Here is a 16,942-nt window from a genome sequence, read left to right as displayed (position 1 = left end):
TTTAATTTAGGCTCTTTAATGGTCTGGGCAATTTCTTATTGCTATCTCAGGTTCAGTTCTGTTGTGAACGTCCTGTAGCTCTGACTTCTTTCCTAGTAGAAAAGCCTTGGAACTAGCTTAGATCAATGTAATTAATTTTTGAACACCGGTAGGTGAACACAAGATTTCACAGAAGGCACCCTATTTTCCAGCCTTTAATTTAGAGAAAAATATAAAAAAAAGTTTAAAAACAAAAAAATAAAAAGAGAGTATTTTATTTCTACAGGTGAAAGGTTCAGCCCTGGAATAGGACAGGTAAATGCAACAGATGAAATCAAGCGAGAGATCATCCATCAGCTGAGCATCAGGCCGATGGCTCACAGTGAATTGGTAAAGGCACTCCCTGAAGATGTAAGTCACTGGCTGTGGAGGGGGGAACCAAGCTTCCACTTCATAAGGCTGATTGCTGAAAAATTGTCTTTTGCAAGTTCATGTCACTTAATGTGGAATGAGAGCAGCATGATTATGGCCAGAGCAAGGTTAGCATGAGTACAGGTTAATAGTTCTTGTGGCAAGGGTAGGAAAGAGGCAAGAAGGAACAACATATGAAAGAGGCAAGAATCTGAGAGCTTCTTCAGCTCCTTTCTCTTTTTAATACTGTTTCTAATCAGGCCATCTGGCCAGCAGCTCGTACACCCTGAATTAGATGTATGGAAGTGGGTTGTTAGAACTATCCAGAAATGTAAGCTGTTATATTTTAAAGCCTAACAATAAGTGAAAAGACATGGAATTAGACACTCTATTATGACTTGTGTAACATAAATGCTTCATTTACATGAACAGAATAATTTATCTTAATTCTATTATAAGTACTTCTGTAGGACAGCAAAGCTTGCTTTCCTTTCTCCTTTTAGTATTTTTGAAGCAATCTTTTAAGAATTATTTTTGAAGACAGTCAGAATTCCAAAGTTAATGTTTTGCTGTACTGGTAATAAATTATGAAATATTTTTATTTTTTCTAAATATTTTAAACTGAAACAATTTGAAAAGTCATATTTCAGAATTATTTAAGAATAATTTAGGGTTGCATAAAAGAGCAAATTTGATTTAAGCTGGAGTTCTGAATTATATTCTCAGTCCTAAATACTTTTTCCCTGGCCTGGTAACTGCAATGAAATATGCATTGGTGGAAGGGGATGGGAATATTGAAAGAAAATTTGTGTGTGAAGTATTGTTACATATTTGAGCTGATGGCTCATGCTGCCTTTTGTGGTTGTTTCAGCATTTTTCTGTAACTAGTCTTTTTAGCTTTCCAGTATTTATTTCAATTTAAAGGCCTAGAAATCAGAAATGCTGTGTATTGTAAAAATGTGCTGAGCAAGCTAACTTAGAGTTTTCTTCTGCTATTGTTACAGCTGAGTTCATTATGACAGGGAAAAGCAGTACAAATGAACCACTTAGAATGGCATGACTTTTTCAAAGAACCTTTTGCAGAGATGGTGTTCCTGAATGTATTTTCATGTTATGTGGTTTAATATTCTCAAGTGCCAGTAAAATGACTTTGTACTGCATTCATTTTGCATGCTTTTTCCAGTGTTGTGTGATATTTGAATGTGCTTACTCCAAGAATTCCAGTAACACACAGTCTTGCCTTTTCACTCCTTGTAGGAGAACAGAGAGACAGGGATGGAAAGTGTGATTGAAGAAGTGGCATGTTTCAAGTATGTTTCCCTTTATTCTAATGACTCAACTTCAGAAATGGAATGTCTCAATTAGTGAAAATGAGAGAATGAAACAAAGAGGGCTGAGTCATGGTGACTTCCCATGGCTTTAATCATGTGCAGAATTCTTAATAGTTACTTAATTTCTACAATTTCTGTGAGGCAGTGTTTGTTTGCTGTTCTAGTTAACTATTTATTCTCAGACATTAAGAACCAGTGGACATAAAGTGTTTTGTTTGCTTCATTTTTTTGCAGGAAACCTGGATTAACAGGCAGAGGACTGTATGAATTGAAACCAGAATGTGCCAAGAACTTCAATCTGTATTTCTATCACTTTTCAAGGGCAGAGCAATCAAAGGTAACTGTTAGTTTAACTTCCTTGGGCTAATTTTGTGCCTTTTTTTTTTTTTTTCTGTTTGCCTTTTTCCAAAGCATAACTTCTGTGGAGACGTTTCATCAGCTGCATATTAGAGAATTTGCCCAAGATTTTCCAGTGATTTCAGTGCCATTGGATCCTGTGCCCTAAACAGAGCTGTTGAAGTCAGTGGGCATTCAGGAGCTGGTCTGTGGGCATTCAGGAGCTTGTCTGTCCCTTGCATCTTATTTTACTGAAAGTATTTAAAAGAGTCTGTGTTTTCCCTTACCTTTAGGGAAATTGCCATTTTAGCTCAAACTTGCCTTACAGTTTTATACTAGGAAAAATATCCAGGCTGGCTTTAGAGGAAAGATTAATTTTGAAGTTGCATGCCCTACTTTACAAGTAGAACATAAGACAAACTGCAAAGATATGAAAGCTTTCATGTTTATTTAAGGCTGGGAAAAAACAGTAACAATGTAGTAAAGCGTGAATGCTTTTTTTTATTAGTCTTGTATTGCTACAGATTTTGAGTAATGCTGGCAATGTTGTTCTATTTCAGGCAGAGGAAGCACAGAGAAAGCTGAGAAGACAGAACAGAGAAGATACAGGTATTTATTTTTGAGAGGAGATAGGAGAAGAGGGAATCACATATCAAGCTGTGCATTGCCCTGACATTTATACCAACTAACAGCCAGGGCTAGAGTAGAAGTTGGCTAGAGTAGAAGTTGGTTAGAAATGAAGCAATTTCCCTTATATCTGTCTGCCTATAGCCAGGGATCTGATTTATCATGGAACCATCCTTCTGAAGAGCTTATTCCTTTGGCTTTTCTGTTACAAGCCATGCTGAATGGTCCAGCCTGTATTGGTAGCACTGTTTATCAAGCAGCTGTGTTCTGCCTTAGGATCATAGAAGGGTTTGGGTTGGAAGAAAGCATAAAGGTCATCTGGTTCCACCCCCTCCCTTGGGTTCCACTGTTAAATCAGACATTTTAATTGGGTGTTGCAAATTTTGGAGGACTGTCAAACACACCAATTTCCCTTTCAGCACTTCCACCGCCGGCTCTTCCTCCTTTCTGCCCACTTTTTGCCAGCCTGGTGAATATCCTGCAGTCTGATGTCATGCTCTGCATTATGGGAACTATACTGCAGTGGGCAGTGGAGCACAATGGCTATGCCTGGTCAGAGTCCATGCTGCAAAGGGTATGGGTTTTTTATTTAAACTAATGCTTATGCTAATGGAGGAATGTTCATTAGAGCATTTTAGCATGATTTTACTTGGTGTCTGAAATACCCAGAACACTGTGAATGAGAAATAAGTGGTATTTTCTGATATGCAAAACTAAGGAAACCCCTCTGCCTCTTGATGCAATTAATATTTATAAAGACCCAGGTAAATTTCTAATGGGATGCACATGAGAGGGAAGAATTCTGCTTGAATCAGGGGCAATAATGTTTTTTGTGGTAGAGAACCCATTAATCTGAGTAGTTGCATATTAAGCATCTGTTGATTTTTTTCTTGATGTTCCCTTGCTTATTTTCAGTTTAGGCTAAGTCACTTTAGGAAAAAAACATGAAAGTGCACAAAAGATGTATCCACTCTCGAAAACTTAACAGAGCTGTTTGTTCCTTGCAAGTTATAATGATCTTTAGAAACCTGGATGGTTATTGTAGATTTTGGTGTCATGATCACCATTTTCTGGGGTATGCAGAGATGAGTAGTAAACTGCCATGCAGGGGCTGTTTATACTTGGCAGAGTTGTTTGTTTAAGGTCCAAATCCAAACTTTTTAAAAATATTGACTCATTTTTAAATAGCATTTGGCCATGAAACCCCAGTTTTGAAACTGTATATTAATTTTTTGATATCCAGTCTTACTGAGTGTATATAACGTTTTACAGCTAAGTTTAAATTAACATAAGCAGTTCTGTTTAACACAAAAAAGGTGAAAATTGAAAGATATATTGGTATTATAAATCACAGCATTGTAGGTTCATTTAGGTAATGTAAGAATGCTAGGTTTTGGAGTAACTCTGTATAAAATAAGTTGGTTAGGTTTTATTTTTTTGACTGAATTGAAATTCAGCCATTCTCAAATCTGTGAAATTCATTAGGGACCTATCATGTGCTCAGAAACTTGTGGCATTTCTCTGTGATGGTGCCATGCAGTTGTACTGCAACTTTGCCAAGTCAACCACTTTTGTCTTGGAAGCACTTGCAAAGGTTCATATGAGACATCATCTGCAAGAGGTGGCCCATATCTAGTGAGATCTTGTTAAATAGATGGGATAGACTGAGAAGAAATTAACTGTTGTTTATTAAAACAAATTAAAAAAACTTCAAGACTCATCAGGTTTTGCCACTTTTTCTGTAGATACTTGGCCTGTTGCATACTAGTTGTGTTACAAATTTTCAGGTGATAATCCTTTCCTTACATGGGTGTCAGTGTTGATTCCAGGCATCAGTAAACCTTTGTGTGTGGAGCACCCTGCCAGTTTGTATAGGGTTGTGAAATGGCTGATGCAGCATGACAGAGTTTGCCACCAAGAATGAATATCTCAGCTTCAAAATGCCATTCAGACTATCATAGTGCTAATTAGGGTAATTACATTTTTTAAGTTCAAGGGGATTACAGCTCTTCACTGACCTGAAAATTAAAATTATTTTAAAATGTGTTTCTAGAGAGAACAAATTTAACTTACAAATTTTAATTTTTTGTCGCTGCTTAGTCTGCTTTGTGCTTGTTTTGTCCAGAGGCTTGTAATAGTAACATGCAGGGGGTAGGGAGAAAGATGAGAAGTACTGAGTTCTCATTCACTAGTCAGGACAGCAAACAGAGAGAGGCAAGTATGTAATATGGATTTTATATGGTTTCAAACAAACGCTGTTGCTCTAATGTAGCTTTGGAATTCTGTATACAGAAATAACTTCAAATATATTCATAATATATTATTGTATTATGTGACTTTCCTGTTTCTTAATGAATTACTTAAATTATGTAACAAGATTATATGAATTACGTAAGAAAATAACTAAAATTTGTAATTTTTACCTAGGTTTTGCATTTGATTGGAATGGCACTACAAGAAGAAAAACAACATCTGGAGAATCTCAGTGAGGAGAATGTTGTAACATTTACCTTCACTCAGAAAATATCAAGTATGCCTTTCTTTTCAAATGTATAACAAATTTGAAATAACTGAAAATTCCAGGATCTCATATTTTATTATTCTGAAACTGTAGTTACCAGAAGAGTATATTTGTTTATCCATCAAAATGTTATCGAGTATAGATAATGCTTTCTACTTGCGTAGATTCTATGATGGTACAATACTAAAGGTATTTTCTAGATGAGAAATCCAGAAGTTGAATAATTCCCTCTAGATCTGATTCTTAATATCTTTAATACCTCAATAAAGATTGCTGCACGTGATCAGATGCAATTGCAAAAATCATAGTTGCATTCTTAAATAGTCTTTTAATCTTGTCTCTTCTTTGTATCATCTGACTGCTGCCTCTGCTTTTGCTAACACATGAAAGTTCCATTTAAAGTGCAAAAATAAATATTGGAGGTTCCCAAAATGAAAACAGCCAGGGAGCACATACAGTGCATTTTTTTGTAAGAAAATACAGTCAGTGAGCAAAACTTTTCAGGATTTAGAAGTTATTCATGAAAAGATTTGCAATGGGGGAGAATTAAAAATTACATATTGTGCCTATCTGTTGAAGGAATTCTTCAGTTGCTGAACAAGCATTGGGGTTTCTTGTTTTTAATGTCAGTGGGTGATTCATTTGCCAGTAATAGTATAATCAATTCTCATTGTAATTTTTCTCTCAGAACCAGGAGAAGCACCCAATAACTCTCCTAGCATACTAGCTATGCTAGAAACACTGCAAAATGCACCTCATTTGGAAGTGCACAAGGACATGATCAGATGGATATTGAAGGTAAATATATTTTCTATTACCATGAAAATCATGGAAATATGATTTTTGAAACTTTCCTCATTACATTGGGATGATTTCCTTATTTCGCATCTGTATTTATTATACCTATTTTGCTCTTATGGATTCCAATACTGCACATTGTATAGTCAGGATATAGTATATACAATGGTATTCTCATGACCCAAGCAATTTAAAGGCTTTTTTTTTTCTTACAGACCTTTAATACTATTAAAAAGCTAAGAGAAAGCTCTTCTTCAAGTCCCGTGGTTGAGACAGAAGGAAATATTATGGAGGAGGTAAAAGCAATCTGTAAGAGCTGATCTAGAACAGGTCTGGGTGGTCACTAGCAAAGGACTGTATTTCTAATTGTAGCTCTAAATCAAACATGGGAAACATCAGTGACTTCTGAAAATCTGTCTCACAGTTTATAGATCAAACTCAGTTGTTTGAAGAACCTATTGGTAAAGTCCCTAAGCGGTGTTTCTTTGTTTCATATATTGTCATCTCCAAATCTTTTGCAATCTACTCCATAGAATTGTGTGCAGTACAGTCACAGCATTAAATGTTTCTGCTGCTCCCATGATTTCAGACTCCATGGAAAGTTGCTTAAAGAAATGGTTGTCTATATATTTTTACCATGAAGGTCATTCCAGAAAAGCTCTGCTGATGCGTGTAGGTGGACACGACGTTCTAGGTGCTGCATGCAGACCTTGGAGCACTGTAGTGCTCCATTGAGGAATGCAACTGCTGGGGAGGGAGAGCAGTACCAGAGAGGAGACATGTCACTCTCTTACCCTTCTATCCTAGGAGTGCTTAAAGGGTGGAGAAATACAAAATGCAGTTAAATGTTGAGGGGAAGAGGTTCCCCTTGTAGATCTGCAGTTCTGCCTGGCATTGAATGCAAACTAAAGAAAAGAGGGCACAAAATAACACTTTGGTAGACTTTTCTTTTGTCTTTTATGAGATTTTCATTGTTTGGAGGTCAGTAGAAGTTACACATGGCAGTAGCTAAAATGAATAATCTGTTGTAACAAGGCTTCAGAAATGACTGAGTGAACAATACAATTTCAGAGTTCACGTGATAAAGACAAAGCTGAAAGGAAGCGAAAAGCTGAGATTGCCAGACTGCGCAGGGAGAAGATCATGGCCCAGATGTCTGAGATGCAACGGCACTTCATTAATGAAAACAAAGAACTCTTTCAGCAAACTCTGGAGGAGCTGGATACTTCAACTTCTGGAGCCCATGAAAATAGGTAAAGGCAACTTGTTTAAATTTTTTCTCATCAAGCTTTAAATCAGCTTGTCCTATTGTTACCGCTTTAAAATGCTCTTTTTTTGGATCTTGATGGAAAAATATTCGTTAGTTTCTGAAGCAAAAAACCAGCAGTAAATTGAACACTTCCCTCCTCCTCTCTGTCAGATTTGTGGGATAAATATAAACATAAACAGGCAAATAGCTTTTTATACAAAATCACCCAGTAAATTATTAATAATGCTGAAGAGATTCTGCTATTAAGCGTAGTAAATTGGAAATAGTTGATTATGTGTCTGTTGAAGATCTGGAAGAAAATCTGTTTGGTAGTTGGAAATATGAATTAGAGAATGCTAATGATTTTGTGGGGAGGTGGAGAGTGCTTTCAAAATTCATATCAGACACTTAAGGGATGGTGATGATGGAGGGCTGCAGATTCAGTTTCTGTGTTAAACTGGAGTGGGTTATGCTCTTGGGAGGGTTATGAATTTTTTCTAGAAAATACATGCTACTTCTGGGCACATAGGAAATGTTATATAAATGCCAAAGCTATTTTTTGTCACGGAGCATTTATCATAAATTTAAGAAACTCACTAAGCACACGTAAGTCATGATCTGAATTATAATGTTTTTCAAATAATTTGCTCACTAATATTCTTTAAATATTCTAGCCCTGTAATTTCAGATGCAAAACTCACAGCCTTGGGTCCAGAGCAAACCAGAGTAGCTGAACCCAGACAGGTTGTTATGTGTATATTGTGCCAGGAGGAGCAAGAAGTTAAAGTGGATAGCAGGGCTATGGTCTTGGCAGCATTTATTCAACGATCAACTGTGTTGTCTAAAAATAGAAACAAAAGTACTCCAGACCCTGGTAAGTACTGTTCATAGTTATCTTAAATATTAAAGAGTGTTGGGGTTACTGTGACAACAACATTTTTTCATCTGAATCAGTGACAGTCTTCTTGCATTAACTGTTTGTGAATGGGTTCATTGTAATCAGTGGCAAAATTCCCATATTTTTAGCGAGGTAGAAATGTGTGTGCTGAATAATGTAAGTCACTGTGAGGCATGAGCTCAATGTTCTGCCCTTCATTTGTGACAAATTATTTATAACTGTTGAAAAAACCCTGAAAATCAGAAGTGTTTGTTCTTAAACCATGCCTGTAACATCCAAGAGAGGAGGTGTTAATGTAGTGCATTAAAAGCAGAAGATGTACATTTTCTTCCTCTCAGTTATACCATCTGAAATGCCTCTTAGTGATAATAAGAAAATCTTGGATTTAGGTACTTTGTGAAACAGATTGGTGAGCAAGGACATTGTTACAAAGGTTTCTCTGGGTTCTGTATGTATAAACAGATAGAAATCTTCGCACTGAATTTTTTGTACTCTCATTCTGAAGATCAATGTCTTTGAAACTCATTGTTTGATGGTGCTGAACCACCAACACTGCAGGTTGATCTTGGGACTTGGACCAGGGCCCAACACCTCTGAAAGCTTGGTTTGAAGCATTTAAGTGCAGTACATACACCCAAACCAAAGTGATACTTATAAATAATTTAAGCAGTTTAGGCTGTTATGGATTAGTAATGTGTTTTATGCCTATTCAAATGAACTACACTTCTGTGATAAAGTTAAATAATAGTGCAGAGGTGGCAACATTAATCTGCCATCAAGTCTTATGATAAATGTTTATTTCAAAGTTGTTTTTTTGTTTTTTTTTTTCTTTTAAATACAGAAAAGTATGACCCCTTATTCATGCACCCAGATCTGTCATGTGGAACACACACGGGTAGCTGTGGACATATTATGCATGCTCATTGTTGGCAAAGGTAAAAGGCTATATTTAAGTTTTTAGTTCAAATAACATGTTATGTTATCAGTTTGCTTCATGGCACTAATTTTAATGGCAAAATTCCTACCATGTAGTAAACTTGAAAAGGAATTTCAGGAAGTTATTAAAACAGCTTTCTGTTGGATAAAAAGGAGTAGAAATTAAATGCTGTAAACATACTCAAAATAATTTTCATTTACTGTCATCTTGGTAAAGAAGAGTCCAAAGCCATACATGGCAGCTTTCATTTTTTATCCTGATGCATAATTCTCTGTGGTGCACATATCCCTGGAGCTCAGATTTTTTGAGATTTTTTTTGCAGTTCTCTGCCAGACATGCTTTTGCTGCTGCTTCTGCTCTCTGCTGAGGTTTTAAATGACAGTGCACCCCTTGCACTCTTAATTCCTCCAACAGATTTAATTTGAAGTAGAAACATCAGTGACTTAGTTCAAGTTCATCTTCAACAGAAACTCAATTTTATCCTTTTTTTCCTAGCATTTTAATAAAGCCTTTTGCAATTATTTTTTATTCTTTGATTTTTGGAGGCATATAAACATTCTTAGTGTTGTGTGGTGCTAATGCCATGTGACAAATTCAAACCATTCATGCCTCTGACTTTGATTAGGCCCTTGCTTTGCTCCTTGGCATGGCTTCTGAAGTGCCTAATTTCAGATTCTGCCTTGTGTATGAAGAGTGTTAGGAGCTCCCAGAGATTCTGTGGCTATTACCACACAGAGGTTTCATTTGTGGTCTTTGATGTCACTGCTCACTGAAGATAGGTTTTTAATCTTCTTGTGTAGCTTGTGTACAGTCCTTTGTGGTTGCCATAATCTCCTGGAAATGCCCTTAGGTGCCTGTATTCAGATCATTTTGGGGTCATCACTGGGCATGCTTTAAACCACATCAGAGTCTTCTGGAATAACAGTTACATTTAGCAAAGCAGTGAATTCACTTCCTTTTTCATAGAGGGTTCAGCCAACAGTTTTTTTTGGCTGCTGCTGTTTTGGTTGTGACTTGTAATAGAAAACATCCAAGGATAATGCTCATGGCATCTTCTTAAAAAAATTATGTAAAAATGAGTTGAGTTGTTTGGTTTGGTTTGCATTTTTTTAAATTGTTTTTTTGTTTGTTTCTTAGTGGTTTTTGGTTTGGGGTTTGGGGGCCTTTGTTTGCTTGTGGTGTTTTGTTTGGCTTTTTTTTGTGTATTGGTTTGGTTCGGGTTTTTTTAATGCTTCAACTTCTCTCTGCCTCATCTGCTTTTTTGCCTGAATGTACAGTTCAGACTTAACCATGATTTTAACAGCCCAGTGAACTTCAGCACTTTGGTAGGTTCTGGCAGCCAAAAGCACTAATGCTTTATCAGAGGGTAGAGCTTTTTCCTTCTGATAATAATCTTACCTATATTTCAGGAAAGGCAAAACTGTGTCTTCCTGAGAATTTTTTAATTTCTATGTTCAAGTAATAGTTTGTCACTAATGTCTTCTCTTTTCTAAAGGTATTTTGATGCAGTCCAAGCAAAAGAGCAACGAAGACAACAAAGATTACGAGTACACACAAGTTATGATGTAGAAAATGGTGAATTCCTTTGCCCACTTTGTGAGTGCTTGAGTAACACAGTTATTCCTCTGCTTCCTCCACCAAGAGTTTTGTTTAACAGGTCAGTTTGGTTTATAAATGTCGTCAATAAATGTAAAAACCAAGATGCCAAACCAGCTACGCCCCAGAGCACCTTTCTGAATGTTTGTTGCTTCTGTTCTGATAAACTCAAGGGGATTGCCTGTCTTCTTCTTTTGGTTTTTGGATTTTACTCTGTTATTTTATATTAGGAAAGCATAGGACCTGCAGAAAAAAAAACTGAAGAAAAATGCATGGGCAGCAGAGAAAAAGCTCATTGAGAAACAGATGAATGATGTTGGAATGCCTATGAAATACGAATTCTGTCTTACAGATTGCTTTAACAGTTTTTTGGGGTTTTTTTTTGACAGGTTGGACTTTTCAAGCCAACCAAACCTAACTCAGTGGATCAAAACAGTATCCCAGCAAGTAAAAGCCCTGCATTTACTTCGAAATGAAGACTGTGCAAGTAAGTCTGAAGAAATCTGTGTATTTGTATGTGAAAATGTTATAATATTCATGAAAGAGACCAAGCACTTTGGTTCTGCCACAATGGAGTAGAGAGATGATGGCATAAGTAGCAAGAACAGCTTGGGATTTCAGTTTTTGGTGATGGAATTTCAGATTCTGCTTCCACATCTTTCTGTAATGTAGAAATTACATATGGGTGAATAATCAGTGATTTATTACTTTTTGTTTGTACAGGCCATTCTGGTCATTCAGAAAAAATGGATCAGCTGCAATTACCTGAAGGATTTAGACCCGATTTCAAACTGAAGTATGTATTTACATATGAACAAGTCATTAAAATTCATCATAAAATCAAAACATAAAAATAGAATGTAACTTCTGTGCTAGAAGGTCTCAATAATCAGGGCAAATATATGAATTTTGCTTTAATTAGAAAAGTTAATATTATTATGTTGACATTGAAGTCTATCCAAGAAGTCCTAAGTAATTCAGTAGAATTTCAGACATGAATGTGCAAAGTTGTTGTACAGAAACATGCTGCAGTTATATAAATTACAGCAAGAAGATTAAGTTTTGTACAACTTGTAGCTGGATGAAGAATTCATCATTATAGACCGAGGAACATGTAAAACATGAAGGAGAATATTATGAAATGGACAGAATGTTAATATGTCATCTCATCTCTAAAGGTGTATTTGTATTTGGTTGCACATTCTCTTCACTTTAAGAGAAAGCAACAAAACTTGTTACATGGTGCTCACCTTGGTCTGCCAGCTACACACAAAATACAAGACTCTTGTCCCAGCTGATGACAGGTTTAGCTTTCAGTGACACACATTTCTTGTAATTTAGCCTTGACTTTATTGTCTTTGAAGACTATATATTCTTAACACTAAAAATGAGATTGGTTCCAAACAAACTATCAAAGAATAATTGGGGATCTGTCACGAAAAAATGAGGTTGCAGAATACCAGATCCAAAGAAGGATATTGGAGTTGTCGCTTAAATTTTGAAACTCCAGTTGTTCATCTGCAGGGTGAATGCTTATCATTAGAGGTACTATGCTGCCAGTGGAGGAAAGAATGAATTAGTAATATTGTTTTCTTTGTTTCAGGAATCCTTATTCTGAGAGCATAAAAGAGATGCTGACAACTTTTGGTACGGCAACTTACAAAGTAGGCTTGAAGGTTCATCCAAATGAGGAAGACCCACGTGTACCTATCATGTGCTGGGGCAGCTGTGCTTACACAATACAGGCTATAGGTACTGATCTGTTCGTTTGCCTCCTTTATAGGAGATTTTCAGAATTTGGTTAAACTCACAACAATACATTTTGTTGGGTTTTTTTTCCAGAACGAATTTTAGCTGATGAAGATAAGCCATTATTTGGTCATTTACCTTGTCGACAGGTAAGGAACAAGTAGCAATTCCTCTTTGAATTGGTGGAAAAAAGAGGGACTTGCACTTCATTAGTGAGGAATGTCTGCATTTTAAGTTATGGTTATTGGATAGTTTTATTTGTTGGACCCTATTGTTTAGTTGATCTGTATCTGATCATTAAACTCTTTTAAAACCCATCTAGCAAAACTGTTACATTTTTTTCCTATAAACACATCATCTATTAAAGCTGCAGTTTCTCGTGGTAACAGTCAAAATAAGAATGCCAAAAGGAACTTGCATATTTGCATAAACATAAGTATCTGTCATATACTTACACAATCAAACTGCCCCCATAAACTGCAGTTGAGAGGCCTGAAAAAAACGCTGTTAAGTCAGAAGATGTTTTCATTTTGAGGAACTTCATTAAATGTGGCAGTGTCTCTTTTTCTTTGTTTTTACAGGATGACTGCCTTACATCGTTAACAAGATTTGCAGCAGCTCACTGGACAGTTTCATCTCTTTCAGCAGTACAGGGTCACTTTTGTACTCTATTAGCATGTAAGTTTGCCACCTTATGCTGGTTTTTTTGTGAAGATATGTATGAATGCTTTCAGAATGATTGTTAGTACTGATTAGAAGAAGATTATTTTATGTAGTGGTATTAAGTAATAAACCAAGAGCTGCTATTTCCACCTGTATGTGTTGTGTCAAGAAAAAAGACATTCTTTTGGACTGCAGCTCCAAGAGAAGCATGGGTATTTTGCTGTGAAGGAGTTCTGTTGATGCTTCATTAGAGAAAGATACCTAGAACAAAGGAGAAGAAAATGTGGTCCCTCACAAAAATAATCCACTGGAGCTTTAAACATGAAGAAATTAAGATTAATGTAGTGTGGAAAGGATATTTGCAGAAGTCTGTAATACATCTGCAAACCTCTCTCTTTGAAAAGTAGGATTTCTGATAAGACAGGACTTACTATGTAATGTCATATGTTAATTGAGAATTTTAATGAGAACAGCCAAAATGTTCCAAGCTTGAAGCATTAGTAGATACAGATGAAAAGTCTGAAGTTCAGCCTGATGAAGTAATTGCCCATGAGAGGACAGTTCTGAAAGGGTATTATAAAATGGGATAACTTTTAATATCTCCAGTCAGTAGAGCAGAGAAACTTTTAAAATGCATTGATATGGTGAAATTACTAGTAGATGGAAACCAGCTACTTCAGCAAACAGTTGGCAGCTTTATGGGGAAAAACTTAATGGACATCAGTTTGTAGCAGTAATGGTTGAGCTGTTTTCTGTGTGAAGCAGAAGAGAAAATGCTGCCGACTGTTGGACGGGAACTTTGGGATATATGGTGTTCTGAGTGTTTTGGGTTTTCTTGGAAACTTGAATCAATATTTCTTCAAAACTCTCCTTCCTTCCAACTGACTGTACTGCTTTTATTTTTATGAAGGAAAAGTTTCTGCTATTTTATTTTTTCAGGCTATGGCTAATGAAAATTATGAGCCTTTGATCTCTCTGTATTCTGTAAACAATACATAAAGATGACTTACTGAAAATAAGTTCAGCCTTGAAAGTCTCTTGCTCTGGTCATGTTTTTGATACGGACTTTTTTCACTTTTGGGTTGAGTTCTCTGGCTATATGCTGACAAAAAGGAAAGCATTTGAAATCTGAGTCGTGGTGAAATGTTTGCTAATGGAAATAGCTTCCAACTGTCACATGTCTTCAGCTCTCTTTTTTTTGGCCAGCAAGGCAGCAGTCTTCAACTGAAGTATTTTTAAGTTGTCATGATGAGACTATTTTTTAATCTATTTTTTAATTGGCAGCTTAATACTTATAGCTGCATTGTAAAATATACCCAGAGCTGCAGATTTATTACAAATCAGATTTTACTGCTTGGAGTAAAGAAGAAGCAACTGTTCCTTGATTGTTACTTAAAATATCTTCTAGCATTTCTCAAAACACTGAATTTGTGTTTGCTTTTAAATGAAGGTGCTTGGAATTCATTAACTGTGTGAATTTCTATTGTCAGCTGGAGTGCTTTGGTTAACACTTTGTTGTTACTGTAAATACTACAGAGAGGTAGAGACCAACACGTTGCTCTGCCTTAATTAGAGATAAAGTGATTCAAGACACTGTAGCAATGAATTTTTGAGTCAGTAAGGCAAATGATTTATGTAAGGCACATTGAGGCTTGTGAAGTTAAGCAAATTGCAAAAGTTTTATTTGAGCAGCTGTCCAAGACACAATGATCAGTGTTCCTGTTTAGTCATTATTGTTTTCTTTTAATACAATAAAATAGGCAAGACTCTTTTCCAATAATGTTGAACAGTTCTTGAATTGACTCTGGGAAAAACCAGTACATTTGTATTTTAAGTTCTTAAGCATGTAAATGAAGGAGATGGCTCTCATTTTTTAACTGAAGTGGACTAAAATATTTTAATGTATAAACGTTCAATTACTTTTTTTTCTCTCCAAAATACTTAGCACTGGTGCCTAATGAAAAAAATGGGAATCTTCCTTGCATACTTGATATTGACATGTTTCATTTATTGGTAAGTATTTCTTAATATATATTAATAATGTTTTGATCCAGTAAGCACTACATAAAAACTATTGAAAACTTTCTCCTTACTCTGGGTTAGGAGCCTTTCAAAGTGTTCAGGTTTTTAGTATTTTTTCACTGCTTAATACACTTTGAAGACTTTTTAAATTTAATGAACGTATTCTTAATAAAAGTATTAAATTAAAGGTATTGAATAAAAGTATTATTTTCTGTAAATTAAAAAGGGGCAAGATGAGACAGAATGTATACTCATTGTCTGTTAAAAACTCCAAAATATGTGAAAACCAACCCCCCCAATGAAACAACAGACCCAAAAAACAAATAGACTCAAAACTCTCCTGATACATAATTGTTGTTCTCTTAAATAATGTCTGTGTAATTAGCTTAAAAATTAGCCTTATGTAGTATGCTGCCTCCAAGGGGTGTAGTTGCAGCATGGGCAGAGAAAAGGGGAAGATTCAGAAGGAAAAGGAATGTACCAACTTTCTTGTTTTCTTTCACAGGTAAGCTTGGTGCTCTCTTTCCCTGCCATACATTGTCAGGAGTTTTCAGGGGTTAGTCTTGGCACTGGAGATCTTCACCTGTTTCATCTTGTCACTATGGCACACATAATACAAATTTTACTTACCTCATCAACAGGTAATGCCACTTTGTCTCAACTTCTATTGAAACAATTCCTCCAGTCTTTACTTAGGAAAAAGCTATGGTGCTGCTGGTAAAAGTGTGCAGTTTACAGTTACAAAATAGAAGTATTGGTGCTGTCTTTGAGCCCACAAAGAGTATTGATAAATTGTACTCTGAATCAAAGTTCAGTCACGTTGTCTTTATTGTTCTACTCCAGGAGTTTCTTGGAGCATAGCTAGTAATGAATCCTGGCTTTCCAGCTACTGTAGCAGTACCTGGAAGTGTTTATTGCAGCCTTGGCTTAGGCATTGGGTGATGAATGGGTTGCAGTTAGCACAGTAAGGAATCAATGTATTTCCTGGCAAGAGGAGCTGGATAAGGCGTAGTTTGCCAAAAGAAAGAACTCCAAGCAAGTATGTCAAGAAATCCAACCAACTGAACAGCTGAACCAGCACCTCACTGGAACTGACAATAGCACAAAATTACCTCGTCAGATGTGCAGCAGAAAACTGCTGTCCAGTACCTCGTATTCTGTCTCAGTGTAATACTTCACTTAGTTTGGGCATTTTTATCAGAACTTGAAAAAATACATTCTTGTTGTGTAAACATGTATATAGGAAACAATTTGTTAATTATTTATTTCTTCTTCAGAAGAGGATGGCATGGACCAAGAAAACACTAACAGTGAAGAGGAAGTAGCTGTGCTTACACTGTATAAATTTCTTTGCCAGTGTACAGGAAGGTAAAACCATGATCTTTTGAAAAATTTTATATTATTTTTCTCCCTCCTGAACTGAACATTAACTACTGACTGAATTCTATATACTAGTGCTGTCAAAGATGATACTTTTAACTTGGGAACTCTTACCTCTTGTTTCTAATCCAGCACTTCTAGATTCACTTAAGTAATTATTCCTGTAAATTCATCTGTGATCAGGAAGGTACCTGCTCATGAACATTGTGCTTTGAATCAATTTTTTTAGTCAGTTTGCAGAATCTGGAATTGGCAGTGTCTGGGTACAGTTAGGATGGGAATAGCTTTGAATGGAAAGGAAATAGGTTTTAGGTATTAGGAAGAACTTTTTTTAGATATTAGGAAGAAGTTGTTTCCTGTGAGGGTGGTGAAACACTGGCACAGGTTGCCCAGAGAAGTTGTTTATGCCCTATCCCTGGCAGTATTCAAGGCCAGGTAGGATGGG

The 16,942-nt window shown here is 36.1% G+C and overlaps 1 protein-coding gene across 4 annotated transcripts in view; it reads left to right on the top strand.

The window, feature by feature from the left end:
• The window catches only part of UBR2 (ubiquitin protein ligase E3 component n-recognin 2), a 55,528-nt gene that overhangs the window by 31,353 nt on the left and 7,233 nt on the right, over positions 1-16,942 (top strand). For 3 of the 4 annotated variants that reach the window (XM_084203149.1, XM_084203150.1, XM_084203147.1), the window contains 20 exons: positions 266-390; positions 1,648-1,700; positions 1,956-2,058; positions 2,618-2,666; positions 3,104-3,258; positions 5,112-5,214; positions 5,894-6,003; positions 6,219-6,299; positions 7,075-7,256; positions 7,927-8,126; positions 8,992-9,085; positions 10,583-10,744; positions 11,073-11,170; positions 11,407-11,479; positions 12,287-12,435; positions 12,526-12,581; positions 13,014-13,110; positions 15,041-15,108; positions 15,623-15,758; positions 16,395-16,485. In XM_084203149.1, coding sequence (XP_084059275.1) covers positions 266-390; positions 1,648-1,700; positions 1,956-2,058; positions 2,618-2,666; positions 3,104-3,258; positions 5,112-5,214; positions 5,894-6,003; positions 6,219-6,299; positions 7,075-7,256; positions 7,927-8,126; positions 8,992-9,085; positions 10,583-10,744; positions 11,073-11,170; positions 11,407-11,479; positions 12,287-12,435; positions 12,526-12,581; positions 13,014-13,110; positions 15,041-15,108; positions 15,623-15,758; positions 16,395-16,485 — 2,185 coding nt within the window. The remainder of the gene's footprint in view (positions 1-265; positions 391-1,647; positions 1,701-1,955; positions 2,059-2,617; positions 2,667-3,103; positions 3,259-5,111; positions 5,215-5,893; positions 6,004-6,218; positions 6,300-7,074; positions 7,257-7,926; positions 8,127-8,991; positions 9,086-10,582; positions 10,745-11,072; positions 11,171-11,406; positions 11,480-12,286; positions 12,436-12,525; positions 12,582-13,013; positions 13,111-15,040; positions 15,109-15,622; positions 15,759-16,394; positions 16,486-16,942) is intronic. The other variant, XM_084203148.1, reaches the window with a different exon arrangement.

Source organism: Fringilla coelebs (assembly GCF_963513975.1).
Source record: "Fringilla coelebs genome assembly, chromosome: 3".
In the NCBI taxonomy this organism is placed as follows: Eukaryota; Metazoa; Chordata; class Aves; order Passeriformes; family Fringillidae; genus Fringilla; species Fringilla coelebs.
Note: the sequence above shows the minus strand (reverse complement) of the source record. Positions and strands in the feature narration are given on the sequence as shown.